Raw genomic sequence first — 15707 nt, forward strand, 5'->3', positions numbered from 1 at the left:
CCCGGGGAGGTCCTGTGTGCCCTTGGCCGCCGGCCAAGCGTGCTTCCCTCAGGGTTGCGAACCCCAGACGGCCCTGCAACAGAGGCTGGGTCTAGAACAGGCCCGGTGGTCCCACCCGTGCCCCGGGGCGCCAGGAGAGCCTAGGAGGGGCGGATGCGGGTCTGGGAGGGCGGGGGCCTCACGTGTTGCTCTTCCTGCGGCGTAGGAGCACGTAGACGAGCGCGACGAGGACCACCACCGCCAGGCCTCCAAAGATAATGCCCAGCAGCACCGCGTAGCTCCGCCCTAGAGAGGCGGCAGGGCGCAAGGCGCAGGTGGGCGCACACGTACGGGCACGTAAGCGGGGCGGGCGCGTGGGCGGGGCAATGCTGGGGGCAGGCCGAGAGCTGGTGGGGGGGGGCCGGTAGGTGGGGGGGGCCGGTAGGTGGGCGGGGCATCCTCACCTGGCTGGCAAGTCGGGGTGGGCCGGGACCAGGTGCCATCAGCCTGGCAGGTGCTGGCCTCGGCCCCGGCCAGGCTGTAGCCGCTGTCGCAGTGGAAGTGGACAGTGGAGCCCACCAGGTACCTCATGCCCTCCTTGTGCCCGTTGGAGGGCGGGGCCAGCCAGCCACAGGACACCACTGGGCAGGGGTGGGGCACAGACCACAGGCCTGAGCTGCTGACCACAGCCGCCAGCCTGGGGGGCTGTGTCCAAGCGCCCGGTGCCCGCCGCCCTCACCCACCGCCGCCCTCACCGGGCTGCAGGCTCTGTGCGCGAAGCAGGTGTTGCCTGTGGACCAACCGCGTGGCGTTGCCCACGCTCAGGCTCCCGGTGGCCGCCACGTCGAAGTTGCAGAAATTGTTGTCCCCACACAGTTTGGCCGCCTCACTCGCCTGGCTGGGGCTGGAGGTCGTCTCCTCGGGGAAGAGGGGCAGGAAATTGGGGTCATGCTTGGGCCGGAGCAGGAAGTTTTCCACGAGGAACTTGGAGTCGTAGGTGAGCAGGGAGGAGGCGTTCTCCACAGCCCCTGGGGAGACAGCAGCAGGCCTGGCTGGTGGGAGGGCCTGGGGGCTCCCCCCCACCTCCACTGAGCACCCCCCGGCATGGTGCCCCCTCCCCTCCAGCCTGTGGTCACTCACAGTCAGCCCCAAACTGGAACAGTTCTCGGGAACTGGCACTGGGGGGCAGGACCTGGCCGCTGCGCAGGGTGAAGTCGTCTGAGGGGTTGTCATTGAGTGTCCCAAGGAGGCCTCGTGTGTGGGTCAGGAACTTATCGGGCAGCAGGACCGCCACACTCAGGAACGGACCCTGGATGCTGACCTCCAGGCCGGCCCCTGATGACAGCATGACTGATACTCTGTCCCCAGCAGCTACTGACAGGAACATGCCTGGACACAGGGGAAGCTGGGGTCAGGGCCGCCCCTGTGGGCACCTTGCCGTGACCCCGGAGCCCCGGGATGCATGGGCCGGCACCCATGGGCTCAGGGGCAGGGGATGGTGTCCCCAGGGCCCAGCCTGCTATGACACACCACCACCCTGGGCGGTGGATCTGAGGTGCCCAGGCCCTAAAGGGAGCCCCCCTACCAGGGCCGTGCATGGGGGTTGCCTGTCGGCCCTCACGCCCTGACTCGACCTCCTCATCTGCACCCTGGACACCTCCGCCTTCTTCCTGCCAGGGCCAGAGAGAGGTGTGGAGGCCCCGGCGGGGAGGGCAGGGGAGTGGGGCCCCCACCATCCCACTCACCCTTCAGGTCCATCCAGCTTTGCTCTTTGAAGCTGAGCACCTCCTGGTTCAGCAGTACCTGCAGAGCCCCAGCCCCATCCCTCAGCCGGACCTCTACCACATCTGAGTTGCCCTCCTGGACAGCCACAGCAGTCAGCCCTGTGCCTCGGTCCTGAGAGCCTGGGGTGATGGATGCAAAATGGGGTCCACTCGGCTCAGCCTCCCCCTCCCCAGGGATGACCCTGAGCCACCCAGAGCCCCAGGGCCCGGCCTCACCCTTGGGTGTCATCCTGGTCTGGGCCCGCGCCTGCAACCTCAGGTCGGTCCCAGAGGCCTCCAGCAGCACATACTCGCCGCGCCCATTGAATGTGAAGTTGGTGCCATCGAAGGTGACAAAGTGTGGGTCCCCAAAAGCAGAGGCTGTGGAGAGCGGAGGGTCAGGCAGGTTGCCCTGGCCCCGCCCTGCCTGGGGCCCCGCCCTGGCCAGCACCTGCCCAGGCAGCACCCACCCAGGCGCGGGGGCTGGTAGCTGCGGCAGTCACTGGAGGGCCGCCTCTGCATGTAGCGGGAGCACTCGGGCGCCCAAAGGCAGCAATAGTAGAAGCTGATGACATCGTAGATCCAGTGGGAGAGGCCCGGCACGCGGGGTGGCATGCGGTATGGGGGTGCACCCCAGTCGTGGCCGCGGTCTGGGGTGCTGCCACTGGTGGAGTCGGCTGTCAGGAGCTGTGTGCCCGCCGCCGTGTAGCAGCACTGCTGGCCTGAGCCATATAGGGGGCTGGGGGCACAGACAGGTCAGGGCCGCCGTGGCATCCTGCCCCCAGCCCCTACCCCGCACCCTGCCCACCGTCTCCATGCTCACCTGGCTTGCACGGAGCGAACGCAGTGCACAGCCCCTGGGTGATAGGTGCACACGCTGCCATGCTCGATGTCACAGCCGTAGTCTGCCTGCAGAGCGGCTGGTTGCTGTCCCCTGCACTGGCTTTGGGCTCTGTCATCCCCTCCCTGGGAGCCAACCCCTCTGGGGCCCTGGGCCCTCAGACCCCAGCCTTACCTCCCAGGTCTCTTACCTGCCTCCCCTGCACTGCCTTGGACGGCACAGCCGTGTGCCTAGTGGGGGCAGCTGGTCCCGCCTGTCCCCTCGCTCCCTACTGGGCCCTGACTGGGGTGGGGGCTCACTTGGAAGCGGCCAGAGTCAGCCTGGGCCTGGGCCAGGGTGCAGGGGCAGTCGGGCACCTCCTCCAGGAAGTTGGGCAGCTGGTCCTCCAGCTCCTCCCAGGCCAGGCACTGAGCTCGGGCCCAGGCCACAGGGTCTGCCCGGAAGTCATTGCCCAGGTGCCAGGCTAGCGCGTGCTCGTTGCTCCAGAGTGCGTGCACGTCCCTATGGGGACACATGCACACTAGGGGCCACCCTTCCTGCCCTCGGCCCTGGCTCCCCGTCCAGCGTGGGGGCAGCAGGCAGACAGGCCCCAGCCCATCTGCTGCAGGGCGGCCCTTACTTCTCTCCTGGGTGGTGTTTGCTGTTGACAATGCGAAGGGCACCCACTTTCCACCTCTGGTAGTTTTGAGGTGCAGGTTTTGGTGTGAAGGTGAAGGAGCCGGAGTTGGTGATGCTTGTGGCCAAGGAGTACAGGTACGACCACGCTGCCGTCCACTCCTGGGAGTACGGCTTCCCTGGGGGAGAGTAGGCCTTGTCAGCCCCCGGGCCTGTCCGAGGAACCCTGGGGCATGGGGTGGGCGGGTGGGGCACCGGTCTTTGGTGCTCAGAGCAGCCTGGTAAATGGACAGAAGGGTGGACAGATGACCACCATAGGAGGCCCTGCCCTGTTTGGGGAGGGAGCCAGGCCCAAGGCCGGCTGGCCAGCCATCCGGGGGCTCAGAGAGGACGGGGCAGAGCAAGCCTTTTCTGTTTCCAGGATAAACCTGGTATCCAGGAGCGGAGAATGGCCACACCTCTTCCTAGAGCTGGTACCCAAACAGCCAGGGCTCCCCAGCTTCCCTGTGCTGCTCCAGCCAGTTCCCCTTCCTTGCCTGCATTCTTCCCACTAGAAATCCCCACCTGGATTCCCCCCACCTGGAATCCCCTTTCTCCCATCTCTGCAAGCCCCAAACTCCTGACCCCACCAGGCCCCACAGGCAGCCTAGGGTTACTCTGCTGGCCTCACCTGTCTCCTCGTAGCCCCACAGCTCTACGGTGACTGAGTTCGTGGGCAGAGCCAAGGTGTTCCAGGTCAGGGTGAGGTTACCCTGGGTGCTGGCCGTGCCGTAGTATTGCCAGCGGGTCTCGTTCACCAGCTGGCTCTTTTCGGACTCTGACACTTTGCTGGGGTGCACTGGGCAGGGGGCAGGGGGCGGGGGTGAGGGGTGAGTGAAGGCCCGGGGCCCAGGGGGTCCAGGGGAGGAGGCCCGGGGCTCTTAGAGCTGTGGGGACCTCGCAAGGACAAAGCACAGCAGTCCCTGGGGAGCGATGCTCTCCCCCTGGTGGCAGGAAAGGGCAGGAACTGGGAGAGGCAGGGCCCTGCCCCCACCCACGCCCAGGCCTCTGTCCTCCACCTGGCTGCTCCCCTCCCCTGGCTGGCTGAGCCACACTCCCTCTGGGCTGGAACTCCTGCATGGGTGCCAGCGGTGGGGAAAGGAGCTTGGGGAGCCTGCACCCAGGGAGTGGGGCAGGCCTCCAGAGGGACAGGTTCACACAGAGCAGGTGGGCCAGGTGCGCATAGATTAGCGCCAAGGAAAGTCCCTGTGAGGGGCCTGGGCCTGGAGGGTGTGGCCTGGTGCCTCCAGTCTGGACCAGCATGTTGGGGCTTACCAGCCAGCCAGGTGCCTGAGCGTGGGAAGGAGCGGCCATTGTCCATGGAGAGTGTGAAGGGGATGCGGCCAGTCTCATAGAGCAAGGGTGACACACAGTGCACTCGTCCCGAGGAGTCCACGAAGCCGCGGGTCTGGATGCTCTCCTTAAAGCTGTGAGGGTGGAGGAGGCCGGAGAGGCTGGGCCAGCGTGGGCTGACCTCTCTGAGGCTCCCAGCCTCCTCCCTGGGGAACCCATCCGGCCAGCCGTCCCAGTCCTCTGTCCCGGGGGCCCCACCCAACCAGCCAGTGGGTCTGAGCCCCAGCGTGCACAGAGCCCTCGGGCCTCCCACCTGCAGATCACGCTGTCAGTGGGGTTGGACCAGTTGAGATGCTGCATCACAAAATCCTTGCCACCCATGATGGAGCCCGAGTAGGGCAAGATCTCCAGGCAGAAGTCCCGAATGTCCGAGCAGCAGCTGGCCAGGCCGAAGCAGGTCGGGTGGCAGGAGCACGGCCCACCCTGGACTCCACAACGGTGGGAGCAGCTCCCCTGGGCACCTGGAGGAGAGGGCCCTGGGTGCCCAGCCTGGCCACCTCATGTACAGGGCCCACATCTCTTTCCCCCTGGAGCCTGTTAGAAGGATCCCCAGGAGAAAGCTGGCCAGGAATTGCACTGACCACCATGTGGACCCAGTGGAAACCCATAGGGCCCGTGGGGTGGGGTAACTCTTAGTCCAGTTGGCCTGAATGACTGGCTAGAATGAGGGGAGATTTGGGGAAATGTGTCCACACATGAAACTTTTTGGGAGGAGCCCCTGGGCAGATTGACCCTCAGCTACCAAGTCCGGTACCTGACGGTGTCCTCAGATGGCTACACGTGCCTGACCCCTTGACATGGGCCGGGGACCTGTCTCCACTCCTAAAGCATCAATGGACCGGCAGCCGGGAGAAGAACCACGCCGGCTTGCCCGATCTGGGGTCTGGCATATGGCTACTAAGAGTGCCATTGGAGGCCCACTAGGGGCTGGCGCCCAGGCTGAGTTTGCCCCATCTCACTCCGCTGGGCAGTGCAGGCTCACCGGCTATGGCCCCACCCTCGGGGGAGGAGGCCAGGGGTTCTCCCCTTCGTTTAGGGGAGAGGAGGGACAGTTCCAGCAGAGGACCCAGCCAGGCCAGGAGAGGGGACAGGGTGGTTTGGTGGGGGGCTGTGGGCACCCATCGCCCTGGAGCTGGCCTGGCTGCGCAGATTGGAGGGTGGAGACTGGGGTGGGGTGCAGGCCCACGTCCCATCTGGCCCTTCCCTGCCATCCCCCAAAGGGGCCGGTCAAGGGCCAGGCTTGGGCCTGAGCCACCACTGCAGGCCTTACTTCACCCAGCACAGGGCCTGGCACTCAATAAATATTTATTGACCGAGACTGTGATGGCTCGAGGGGGTGGGGAAGGAGGCCCAGTGATGACTGTAAGTGAGATAAGTGGAAGGAGGGTGTTGGTGCTTCCCTGAGATGGGAGATAGGCCGGGGAGGGGGCTGGGGAGCTGGCAAAAAACAGCTCAGCCCAGCCCAGCCCGGGGGCCAGGGTCCCGGCTCTGGAGTGCGTGGCCTTCCCCTAGACTTTCTCGGGTTCAGTCCACCCTGAGAAGAATCCTGCCCAGGCAGGGGGCCCAGTGGGGCTGGGGGCTCCTCCATGTACAAACACACCCTCCATCGGGGCTCGAGGTTCAGGCCAAGGGCTCTCCTGAGCTCACCACCCCGTGGCCACCTCCCTCCCAGCCCGCCTCCGCCTTCTGGCTCCCAGCCAGCTTAGGGTAGGCATGGTCCAGATCCCCCCATCCCTACCAGCACCCCCTTGACCTTGGGCTCCCCAGAATTTCTTCTTAGCACCCCCAGTATGGTCACAGATGGCCCGACGGATGGACAGAGGCTGAGCCCAGGGAAGTTCTGCCCGGGATCTGACTACAGCGGGCAGATGGACAGAGACGGGGGACAGAAGGGCAGCGTGGGGGCATACCTGCTGCAGGCCGGGGGCCTGGGCCAGGGGCTGTCACCAGCAGCAGCAGGGCCCAGGGCAGGAGAGACAGCTTCATGGTGCCTGCCTGTGTCTGCAGCCAGCGCAGCAGTGGCTGGGAGGTGGCGGCGGCTCATGCTCCACGGCCTGGCCCCGCCCCACGCTGCCGCCCCGCCCCCCCCGGGTCCCCTCTCAAAGTCCACAGGTGTCCTATGCGCTAGCAGAGCCCTACTTGCCCAGTTAGCACATTCCTCGCCCTTGGCCCCGCGACTCGGGGAGGGGGCCGACGTCCTGAAGCCGGATGTCCGGAGGCTGCAGCTCAGACCCTGGATCCCACCCCCGGGCCTGCTCTGGGGATCCAGGCCAGGCTCCAGAAGGGGATGGGATGCTGCAGTGGGGATGAGGCAGGGTTGTCCTTGCAATCCCAGGATTCCAGCCCCTGGGGTCCCAGGCCACAGGCCTGGCACCTCAGCTTCCCTGCAGGGAGCAGGGGGTCCCAGTTCCTCCCCACAGCTGGGTGGGGTAAGGGAGCAAGTGACGTCCTGCTGGTGCCTGCTGCAGGCGGCTGTGTGGGCACTGGGGGAGGGCTCCCTCTCAGGAAGGGTGGGAGCTGTCAGACACAGCTCCGTGGGGATCCCCCTTGGAGGGAGGAGGGGAAGGGGGAAGGAGGAGGTGAAGGGGGAGAGGGGGAGGGGAAGAGAGAGAGGGGGAGGAGAAGGAGGAGGGAGGGGCCTAGCCTCAGGCAAATTAACCCTGGGGGTGAGGTGGGAGCTGAGGCCAGGACCCTGGTCTCCCCTTGGCCTGGCTCTCTGGGCCCCTGGGTCAGTCTGAGGGCTCCAGACGTGCTTCCACCTTGGGCTGGGGACCAGGAAAGGAGCCGCCCGGCCCCCCCCCCAACCCCTGCCCTTTCACTCTCGATATTTGCATAATCTCTTCTTTGTATACGTTCCTCCTCAGGCCCAGACTGGGAGGGGGTGGTTAGGTCACCGGGAGAGGCATCTTCTGGGAGCCTCCAAGGTCAGGGTATGGGGGGAACCCGGGCCTAGGACTCACTTGGGCTCTGCCACCTGGGCCCAGGGTCTGGATAGGCAGACAGTGGCGGTTTCTCAAGACGTCTGAAAGAGACAGGGTCCTGGACCCCTCAGGGAACTGAAGGTAGCGGGGCACAGGCTTTGGCCACATGACCGGCCTTGGCCGCGGGGGGTCGGCCAGCCTTGTTCCCTGGTCACCTCTGCCTCACAGCTGCTCCAGAGAGCTGGGCTGCCACAGGTGTCGGGAGCCAGCCGCGGGAGTCGGAACCAGAAGTCCCAAGCGGATTACTGGGTGTTCAGAGCACCTCTGTGGGCAGGTGCCCTGGGTGTGGGCACTGAGGTCCCAAGCCAGCCTAGGGGCTGGTGCTGGGACCCGCCCGGGCCCAGAGCACGGCTTAGGGAAGGAAGCTCCTGGGGAGGGTCCGAGGTGTCCTGCGCCCCAGCCAGGAAGGGCCCTGGGAGATGGCTAGGCTGTTCCCAGGAAGGGGGTCTGTGGACCGGGGGAAGGAAGGTGGCCACCTCTGCGAAGGGCAGGTGCTCCCACAGAACAGACGGGCTTGGAGCCGGGATGGTGGGGCCAGCATCACTCTGCTGGGGCCCCACATCTGTATCTTGCACCAAGCCCCCCGACTCATGTGGCTGGTCCTGTCAGAGGGCGAGTATGGTGGGAGGCCAGTGCCGCGCCCCTGCCTCTCAGGCCCCTCCCGAGGGTGCCCATCACATTGGGGTGCAAGTCACCTCCTCAGCACGGCTGGGAGCCTCCTGACCCTGACTCTGGAGGCGTGTGCCCTCACCCCTGTGCTCCTTCCAGGCCCTGCTGCTGTCTCTGCCAGGAGCGTCTGCCCCGTGTGGCTCCCGCCTGCTCCCTGGGTGCCTGTGGGTCAGGCCCTGACCTGGCCTTGGGGAGGAGGGCCCAGAAAGCCTGGACAGGGATCGCCACCCCAGGGGACAAAGAGGCCAAGACAACTGTTCCATCTTTATTAGAAAAGCAACCAAAAAAGGACCCTCCACTGCCGTGACCCAGACAGAGCCCGCAGAGGGTGGATGCGGCCGCCTGGCTGGGGGCGGTCACCTTTACAAAGAAAATCACTTCATAAAAAAGGAGGCGGGCCCTGCTGGGCTCCCGTGGCCTGTGGCCTTGTGGTGGGGAACGCCCCACTGGGTGGGGCGGGGGTGGTGGAGGTGGGGGTGGTGCATGGGGAGTGGCCCTCAGATGTCCATGTAGTCATCGTCCTCATCTGTCTCGCTCTCCAGCGAGGACTCCTGGCTCGATGTCTCCAGGACCTCCAGGGCCGGCTGGCACAGGCTCTCCTTCCTCACATTGGCAGCCGACTGGGCAGACAGGATGGCTGACTGCACAGACCGGGTGGGGCAGTGGTCAGTGGCAGCCTGGCAACCCCCACCCCGCCCCCAGCCCTGTGTCCCACCCAGGACCTGCAGTCACCTTCAGCTTCTGTTTGGTCTCCTCTGAGATGCTGCCTTTGGGCGAGAGCAGGGTCGGGGTGGGTGGCGTGACGGTGATCTCAGGGGGGAACTTGGTGGTGGCCGACGGGATGACCAGCTTTGGCATGTTGGGCAGGAGGCGTGATTTGGCCCGGCCGGGCTCAGCCTTGCCCGGGTGGCCCTCAGGTGGCTGGGCACTCTCACCACTGGGCACCTTGGAGCTGGCAACTGCGGGGTGGACCCAGTGGACTGAGCCGGGCTCTTGGGCTCCCGGGCCCGCCTGCCCCTCCTTTGCTTGGGCCTCATCCCCCGCAAACCCTGCACCACAGAGGCAGCAAGACGCCTCCTCTGACAGCATCAGACCGCCCTACCCTCTCTCTTTAGGCCTGTGCTGGTTGCCAGGCTCCCAGGCCTTCTCCTGTCTCTCTGCCTCCCGGAGGGCCTGGCTCTGGCTCTGGGCTGTGGGGCACCCCCAAAAGCACAGTGTTCACTGGGTGCCCAGGGCTGGGACACGGGCAAGCCCCGCACCTCCCAGGCATGCATGTGAGCTCTCAGACCATCCTAGTGAGGCAGGAGATAGACGAGCCCCCAGGGCGAACAGCTGGAGTTCGCTCCCTGTGGACAGATATTCCAAGATGAAAATAGCAGGACAATTGAGAAAGGAGGCTGGGCCCTGCCCAGATGAGAAATAACAGACCACAAATTCCTCATTCTCAAGTCAAAGAGACCTTCCTGACTAGAAAGCTCCTTGGAGGTCAAGAGGGGAGTAATGCTCACTACCCATATAGGTCTCTTCCCTAGAATCCATCTTGGTTAAGAGAGGCACGAACACAGGGGAGGATCCTGAGGTATACCAAATACGGACTCGGAACCAAGCAAATCAAAATGATTGGCCAAAGGAAACCCGGAAGAAATGTCCCATATAAGTGATTCAAACTAGCAGGAGGGCACCACTCTCTCTCTGAGCCCACCACCTGTGTGTCTATCCACATGTACTGTACACTTTTTCCTCCTAATAAACACTTTACTTGCTTCACTACTTTCCGTCTTTGTGGAAATTCTTTTCTGCAAAGCCGAAGGGCCAGGGCCTTGTCACTAACCACTGGTCCAGTGGCTAGGGTTCAGCACTCTCACTGGCCGGGAACCAAAACCCGACTTCAAGCCACTGCAGGCCGAGGCCACCCGAGATCCCTGGGACACACATTCTATTGGTCGTTCCCACCACAGGGAGGATGCTGGGGCCCAGAGCCGGCCACTCGGCCAGCATCCACTTTCCCCTTGCGCCTCAGGATGAGCCAGAGCTGCGAGGCAGCAGTGTGGGCTGGCAGCCTCCAGGAGCCACAGCCTGGCTGGTGTCCACATTCTTCCGCTGCTCCATGGCTTTAAAAGGAGCGGGGCTCACTCAGCCCTCGTGCCCGACTCCCTCGGGCTGGCACAGGGCCCTGCTGTCCTGAGTGGGGTCTGCGAGAGGCCCCAGCCCTGAGGAGTCCCCGAGGGGCCTGGCTGGTTGAGGCGGCTGGTGGGAACGGGCTGTGACTCGGACACGGACACAGACACAGACACAGACATGACACGGATGCCCTTCTGGCTCCGCCCAACCCGGCCAGCCCTCTGCCCACCCCTGACTCCTCCCCTCCCCACGCCTGCCCCGCCCCTGGCCCCATCTGGGCACAGGCAGCCCTCCCTCTCGGCTAGGCCACCTTGGCCTGTGCTCAGCACCTCCCTAGCTATTCCCCTCTGTGAGGCAGAGGGTGGAAGGCCGGGGTGGGGGTGGGGGTGGGGGTGGTGTCTCAGGGCCCTTCCCTCCCCTGAGGAAGCTCTCCAGTCAGGCCTCCCCTGCCTGGCCTGCTGGCCCTGGGGGCCGTGATGGGCTGCTCCCGACTGGCCTTACCCTGGCTGCAGGTGGGCTCGGCGCCTGTCCGGGGGGCCGCCTCTGCTGGCCAGCAGTGCGGCTCTGCTGGAGGGCCCTCGGGGGCCATCTTCACCTGCTCGCTGCACCGCGGCTCCTGGGGCAGGAAGCCCGTGCCCTCTGCCCCTCCTGCCAGCTCTTCTCCCTCTGTGGAGACACAGCACGGCTGTGGGTGATGCACCCCCCACCCTTGGGATAGGGGCCTCCACCTCCACCATGGCCGCACAGGAGCTCCGCTGGAACAATTGCCCGGGTGGGGCCAGGCTGCTACCAGCAGGAAACTGCTCACCCCCTGTGGACATGCTATGAACCTGACACAGTGGGGGCCCCACCCCAGCTCACAGGAGTGGCCACTGGAACCGAACAATCCAGCTAAGGACAAAGGAGATGGAGCGGTGGTGGGCCTGGCGCCCTCCTGCCAGGCCACACCTTCCAGGCATGAGGAGGGGGCTGGGAATCGGCCTCCGTGGTGCCAGGTGGTCAGTCGGCACAGGTGCGCCTGCCCCCAGGGCCCCCAGCCACGTCCAGCCTCTTTGCACTCCCGTTCCTCCTCCTTCCCCTTCAGGCCCGGACTCTCCTGCCACGCTGGCCATGACCCCAACACCCTGCGGCTCCCCACTTGGCCAGGAGCGGTGATGCTGGCCCCTCCCTGGCTGGGCAGGGGGACAGATGGGCCTCCTGCCTGTCAGCTCCAACTCCTGGAGGACAGCACCTGCCTTGCTGCTCGGCCGCGAGCCACGCCCTCCCTTCTCGGTTCTGACTGCCCGGCAGTCAGGGTCACAGCCTCTTCGTTCCCAGGGTCCAGCTCCACATGCTGCCAGGGATGAGCCCCTCGGAGGCTCCAGAGCTGCCCTCCTGGGCCCCGCGGAGCAGGTGGAGCAGCAGGAATCCTGTGGCCCCGCGGCAGGAATGGGTCACTGCACTGGGCACGCACCCACGATGCGATGCAGGTCTGGTGGCTGTCTGGTCCAGGGCCTTCCATAGGTGGCAAAGCCCTGCCTGGCTGGGCCCAACACTGAGGGCCTGGCCGAGCGACCTGGAGGGGCTGCTTGGGTTGGGGGGGCAGGCAGGGGGCTACCTTGCTGCGAGCAGTCTACAGGCCAGGCTGGCAGGAAGCGAGCCCTCAGGGGGCAGGTATCAGTCCCTCCTGCCCCCAGGGCACGGCCCGGCCTCCCTTCTTGAGGGGTGGCCAGAGGAGGAGGGACACTCGAGGCAGGGAAGTCCAGCAGAGACTCAAGCACGTGGAGAGGTGCTTCCCAGGCCAGGCGGCCCTGTGAGGAGGACCACGGCGGGGTGGTGGGGGGGACCAACGGGGAGGGGACCTGCCTGGGGCCTCAGCCTTCAGGGAAGAGCTATCTGGGGCTCCCCAAGCCCCCAGGCCTCAGGCTCTGTGGAAACAGGGGGACGGGCTGGAATCCTGAGCCATCGGGGCAACCCTCCCTGCTCCCTAGGCAGACTCACAGCCTGGCCGCTGAGTCCCCAAGGCCCAGTGTCCTGGAGGCACCCCTGACTCAGGCTCAGACTCTCCCTGGCTTCTCTACTGGCACGAGGCCGACACTGTGGCCCCCTCAATCCCGTCTGGTGGGCGGCACCCTGCACAGACAGGTGCTCCCTGCTCCGAGCCCTGAGCCAGCTGGTCCCACGGCCTGGAGCGCCCACTCCCCACCCCTGGAGCCCTGACCACCTCAGCAAGAGGGACCCTCAATCACTCATGGGCCAGGCACCGTCAGCAGGAAATCAAGTCCTGGTCTGTGGCAGGCAGACACCCAAGGAAACAGGGAGGTGAGCAGACGGGGGCAGCGATGGGTAGTGTCAGGGCCCCTCTTGGGGGATGCACAGTGGAGGAACTGAGGCCTCCAGCCAACAGCTGGCGAGAAGCTGATGCCACCAACAACCTGAGAGCGCCCAGGGGACCAGCTGATGGCCTGACGCCCCCGAAGCTCTGATCCTCTGGGGCAGGAGTCAGGCGGGGGCGGCGACAGGCCAAGGGACAACAGCTAGGTCTTCGTGGAGTGAGTGGCTTCCCTGGGTCGTGGATGGTCATTGCCACCACCCTGTGAAGTCACCCCCAGCAAAACCCGCCTGTAGGGCCGTGCTCACCGTCTGCCACCGTTGCTCTGCTGGGTGTGGACACCGAGATACATGGGACAGCAGAGAGGAGGGGATGCCCAGGCCACTGGGTGGAGCCGCACCTGTGGCCCTTCGGCCTCAGAGGCTCCTCCCTAAACACTCGGCTGCAGGGGCTACCTCAGGGGAGGTGACTGTCTCAGGCCGTGGCCAGCACCGCTGTGACTGGCTGGGTAGAGGGTCCCTGCACTTCCCCACCTTCAGAGCAAACTAGGGACCCGCGAGGTTGGGGGCCTGGGCCCTCAGCCTCCATCTGGGCAGAGCAGCCTGTGGGAACAGTGCTCCTGGTCACGGTTAACCGGGCTTCCAGGTCTGGCTCCGGCCAGGCACTCCTGCTAGGGCTGACTGTCCCCTTGTTCAGATGGGTCAGGAAATGACATGGCCGAGCCTGCATGGCGGACAGTAGCACCCCAGCTGTGGCCCTCCACGTCGATGGCTCCTGGTGGACAGGTGAGCCTGGCCTTTGGGGACGAGCAGGGATGTGCGGGCAGGTGGGAGCCCGGCCCCGGTCCACGGAGCAGGGAGCGAGAGGTGCAGGGTGTGTGCGCATGTGTGTGTTTGTCCTGAAGCGTCTGCCCTCCCTGGTCTGCTGGCTGCCCCTGCCCGCGGGCTGCCATTCCCGTTCCCAGTGGCATCTAGATTTGGAAGGAACTGGGGCTCCCTCCTGCCGACAGAGCTCTCAGCCCCATCCTTCCGCAGCCCCCGCCTCAGCCTGGCTGGCTTCCGTCTGCCTCGCCCCGGGGGCGCAGGGGCTGGGCAGGTCTGCCCCACAGCCCAGCAGGCACCCAGGACTGCTCACAGGCCTGAGAGGTCTCGTGTGCGCTGGGGTCAGGACCCCCTCCCCACTCCTGAATCCTCGTGGGAGGAGAAACATGGTGAGGTGGGTGCCGTGAGGGTGGGGTGGGGTGGAGACAGCTTCTCAGGGATCACCAGGCTGGAGGCGCCCACACTCTCCATGCAATGAGTAGGACTTACTGCTGGCTGGCAATGGGGTCTGGGCCCTGCTCTGGCCCAGCCGGGCCTCACCACCAGGTGAAGGGGATGGGACTCACCTGGGCCCAAAGAGGACATGCTGGGGGTGGCCTCGGGCCTGTGTGGCCGTGGGGGCCCGGGATCCTTGGACGGGTCCGGGGTAGAGGCTGACGCCGAGGGAGGACAGGTGGCAGCAGCCGGGGCGGCAGCCTGCGCAGGACGAGGCTTGGTGTGGCTATCGCTGGGCCGCTGGGGGGTGTCCGCCGGTGTGGGGTCGGGGGCTGCAGGGGCCACAGCTGTAGGGAAGAAGTTCTCTCGGCTGTCCTTAGGGTGCTTTGGGGTGGTGGGTGTGTCCCCTGCAGCCTGGGAGGACAAAGGGGAGGTGAGGGAGGCCAGCTGGGCAGGCCTGAGTCCACGCTATCCCCCAGGACACCTGTCACGGTGCCCTGCTCTGGGCCCCAGTGCTAGCAGGGAGGCCCACTCTGCCAACTCGGGACACCGTGGGGGGCCCCGAGTCCCTCCCTAGGAGAACTTCCAGGCCACGCTGGCAGGGGCTCAGTGGAGGGGCATCAGGCTGGCCGGGATCTTCACCCTCCCACTCCTGGGTGCCAGCCTGGGAGGAACATGCCAGCCATGACCCGGGGCACAGGTTGGTGGCCCCCAGTGGGGGACTGCAGTACGGGAGGTCAGTTTTGGAGGGCGACTTCCCAAGGCCACTGGTGGAGGGGTCCTGAGACAGCCGGGATGACACCGCAAGAGTCAGCTCCTGGGCTTTGTGCAGCCCCAAAGCCACAGCATCCGAGGTGGCCCCAAGCGTGGCCCCTGCCTGTAGCCTGGCCTCGGCTGCCCCGTGGTTCCCCCACCAGGGGCCGTCGGTTCTCAGGGAGCCGGGCCCTTCAGGGCCTCCCCGTCTTCGTGTACACAGTTCCCTCTACCGCTAGGCCTTTTCCACTTTCCACCTGAAGCCCACTCCCCAGGCGGTGTGACGGCCATGGCTCCCTGAGAGCAGCTGCGAGGTGGGGCAGGGGCCCTGCGCGGCCTCTGGCAGCAGGGCTGAGGGCTGCACCCCAGTGCCTGAGCCACACCCCAGCCTGCAGGCCACCAGCCCCAGGCCCACCATACTTTGAGCCAGTCCACACCAGGGCCGGGGGGACCCCTGCCCGGGGCTGCAAGTGCGGAAGCCTCACGCCTGCTGGGAGTACCTTGCTCCCCCGTGACCCTGTCTCTTCTGACATTTGTTCTGTTGGACACGCCCCATCCCCAGCTTCACGGGGTGCGGTCACCCCGGCGACTCTGCTGTGCAGTGAGCGTCTGGGATGAGCCCAGACCTCCAGTGGGAGGGCGGGCAGGACAGAACCTGTCTGTCGTGGGCAGACACATGGGGAAGGTGGGTGCTGTGTCCCTGTCCTGCGGGAGCCACGGGTGATGGCACTCAGCCTCTAATTATGTCCCGAGCACCCTCCTGGCGTGTGCCGGGCTGCGTGGCAACTCGGAAATGCCTCCAGCAAAATGGACACAAAATGGGTGGGAGCAGTGGCTCCCAGGGCCACGGCCGCCTCCCCCGCAGCGCTGGCCAGAGGCGGGCCCAGGACAGCTGTGACCGACATGGTTGTCATCCCTAAGGTCGCTTCCTAGGCTCCTCTGACAGGCCAGGTCCCAGCTGGGTGCTGGTCCTCCGTGGGCCTCCATCTCCCCATGTCCCCTCCTTGCCCTTGGCTCCTGCCAGCT

The 15707-nt window shown here is 65.8% G+C and overlaps 2 protein-coding genes across 5 annotated transcripts in view; both read right to left on the reverse strand.

The window, feature by feature from the left end:
- Positions 1–6576, reverse strand: SUSD2 (sushi domain containing 2; the record flags this gene model as incomplete). The annotated part of the gene is made up of 15 exons (XM_081252783.1): positions 1–73; positions 183–285; positions 444–620; positions 735–1007; positions 1120–1368; positions 1725–1883; positions 1980–2123; positions 2213–2481; positions 2566–2651; positions 2883–3084; positions 3203–3377; positions 3869–4036; positions 4513–4664; positions 4844–5051; positions 6501–6576. The coding sequence occupies 15 exons, from the start codon at positions 6574–6576 to the stop codon at positions 49–51; spliced, it is 2466 nt and encodes an 821-aa protein (XP_081108909.1). The 3' UTR covers positions 1–48.
- Positions 6577–8493: 1917 nt separating this feature from the next.
- The window catches only part of CABIN1 (calcineurin binding protein 1), a 102523-nt gene continuing 95309 nt past the window's right edge, over positions 8494–15707 (reverse strand). For all 4 annotated transcript variants that reach the window (XM_081252820.1, XM_081252819.1, XM_081252817.1 and 1 more), the window contains 4 exons: positions 14060–14342; positions 10863–11027; positions 8973–9199; positions 8494–8881 (listed from right to left, as the gene is read on the reverse strand). In XM_081252820.1, coding sequence (XP_081108946.1) covers positions 8738–8881; positions 8973–9199; positions 10863–11027; positions 14060–14342 — 819 coding nt within the window. In that variant the 3' untranslated portion in view covers positions 8494–8737. The remainder of the gene's footprint in view (positions 8882–8972; positions 9200–10862; positions 11028–14059; positions 14343–15707) is intronic.

The sequence above is a fragment of the Mesoplodon bidens genome (assembly GCF_964165515.1).
Source record: "Mesoplodon bidens genome assembly, chromosome: 13".
NCBI lineage: Eukaryota > Metazoa > Chordata > Mammalia > Artiodactyla > Ziphiidae > Mesoplodon > Mesoplodon bidens.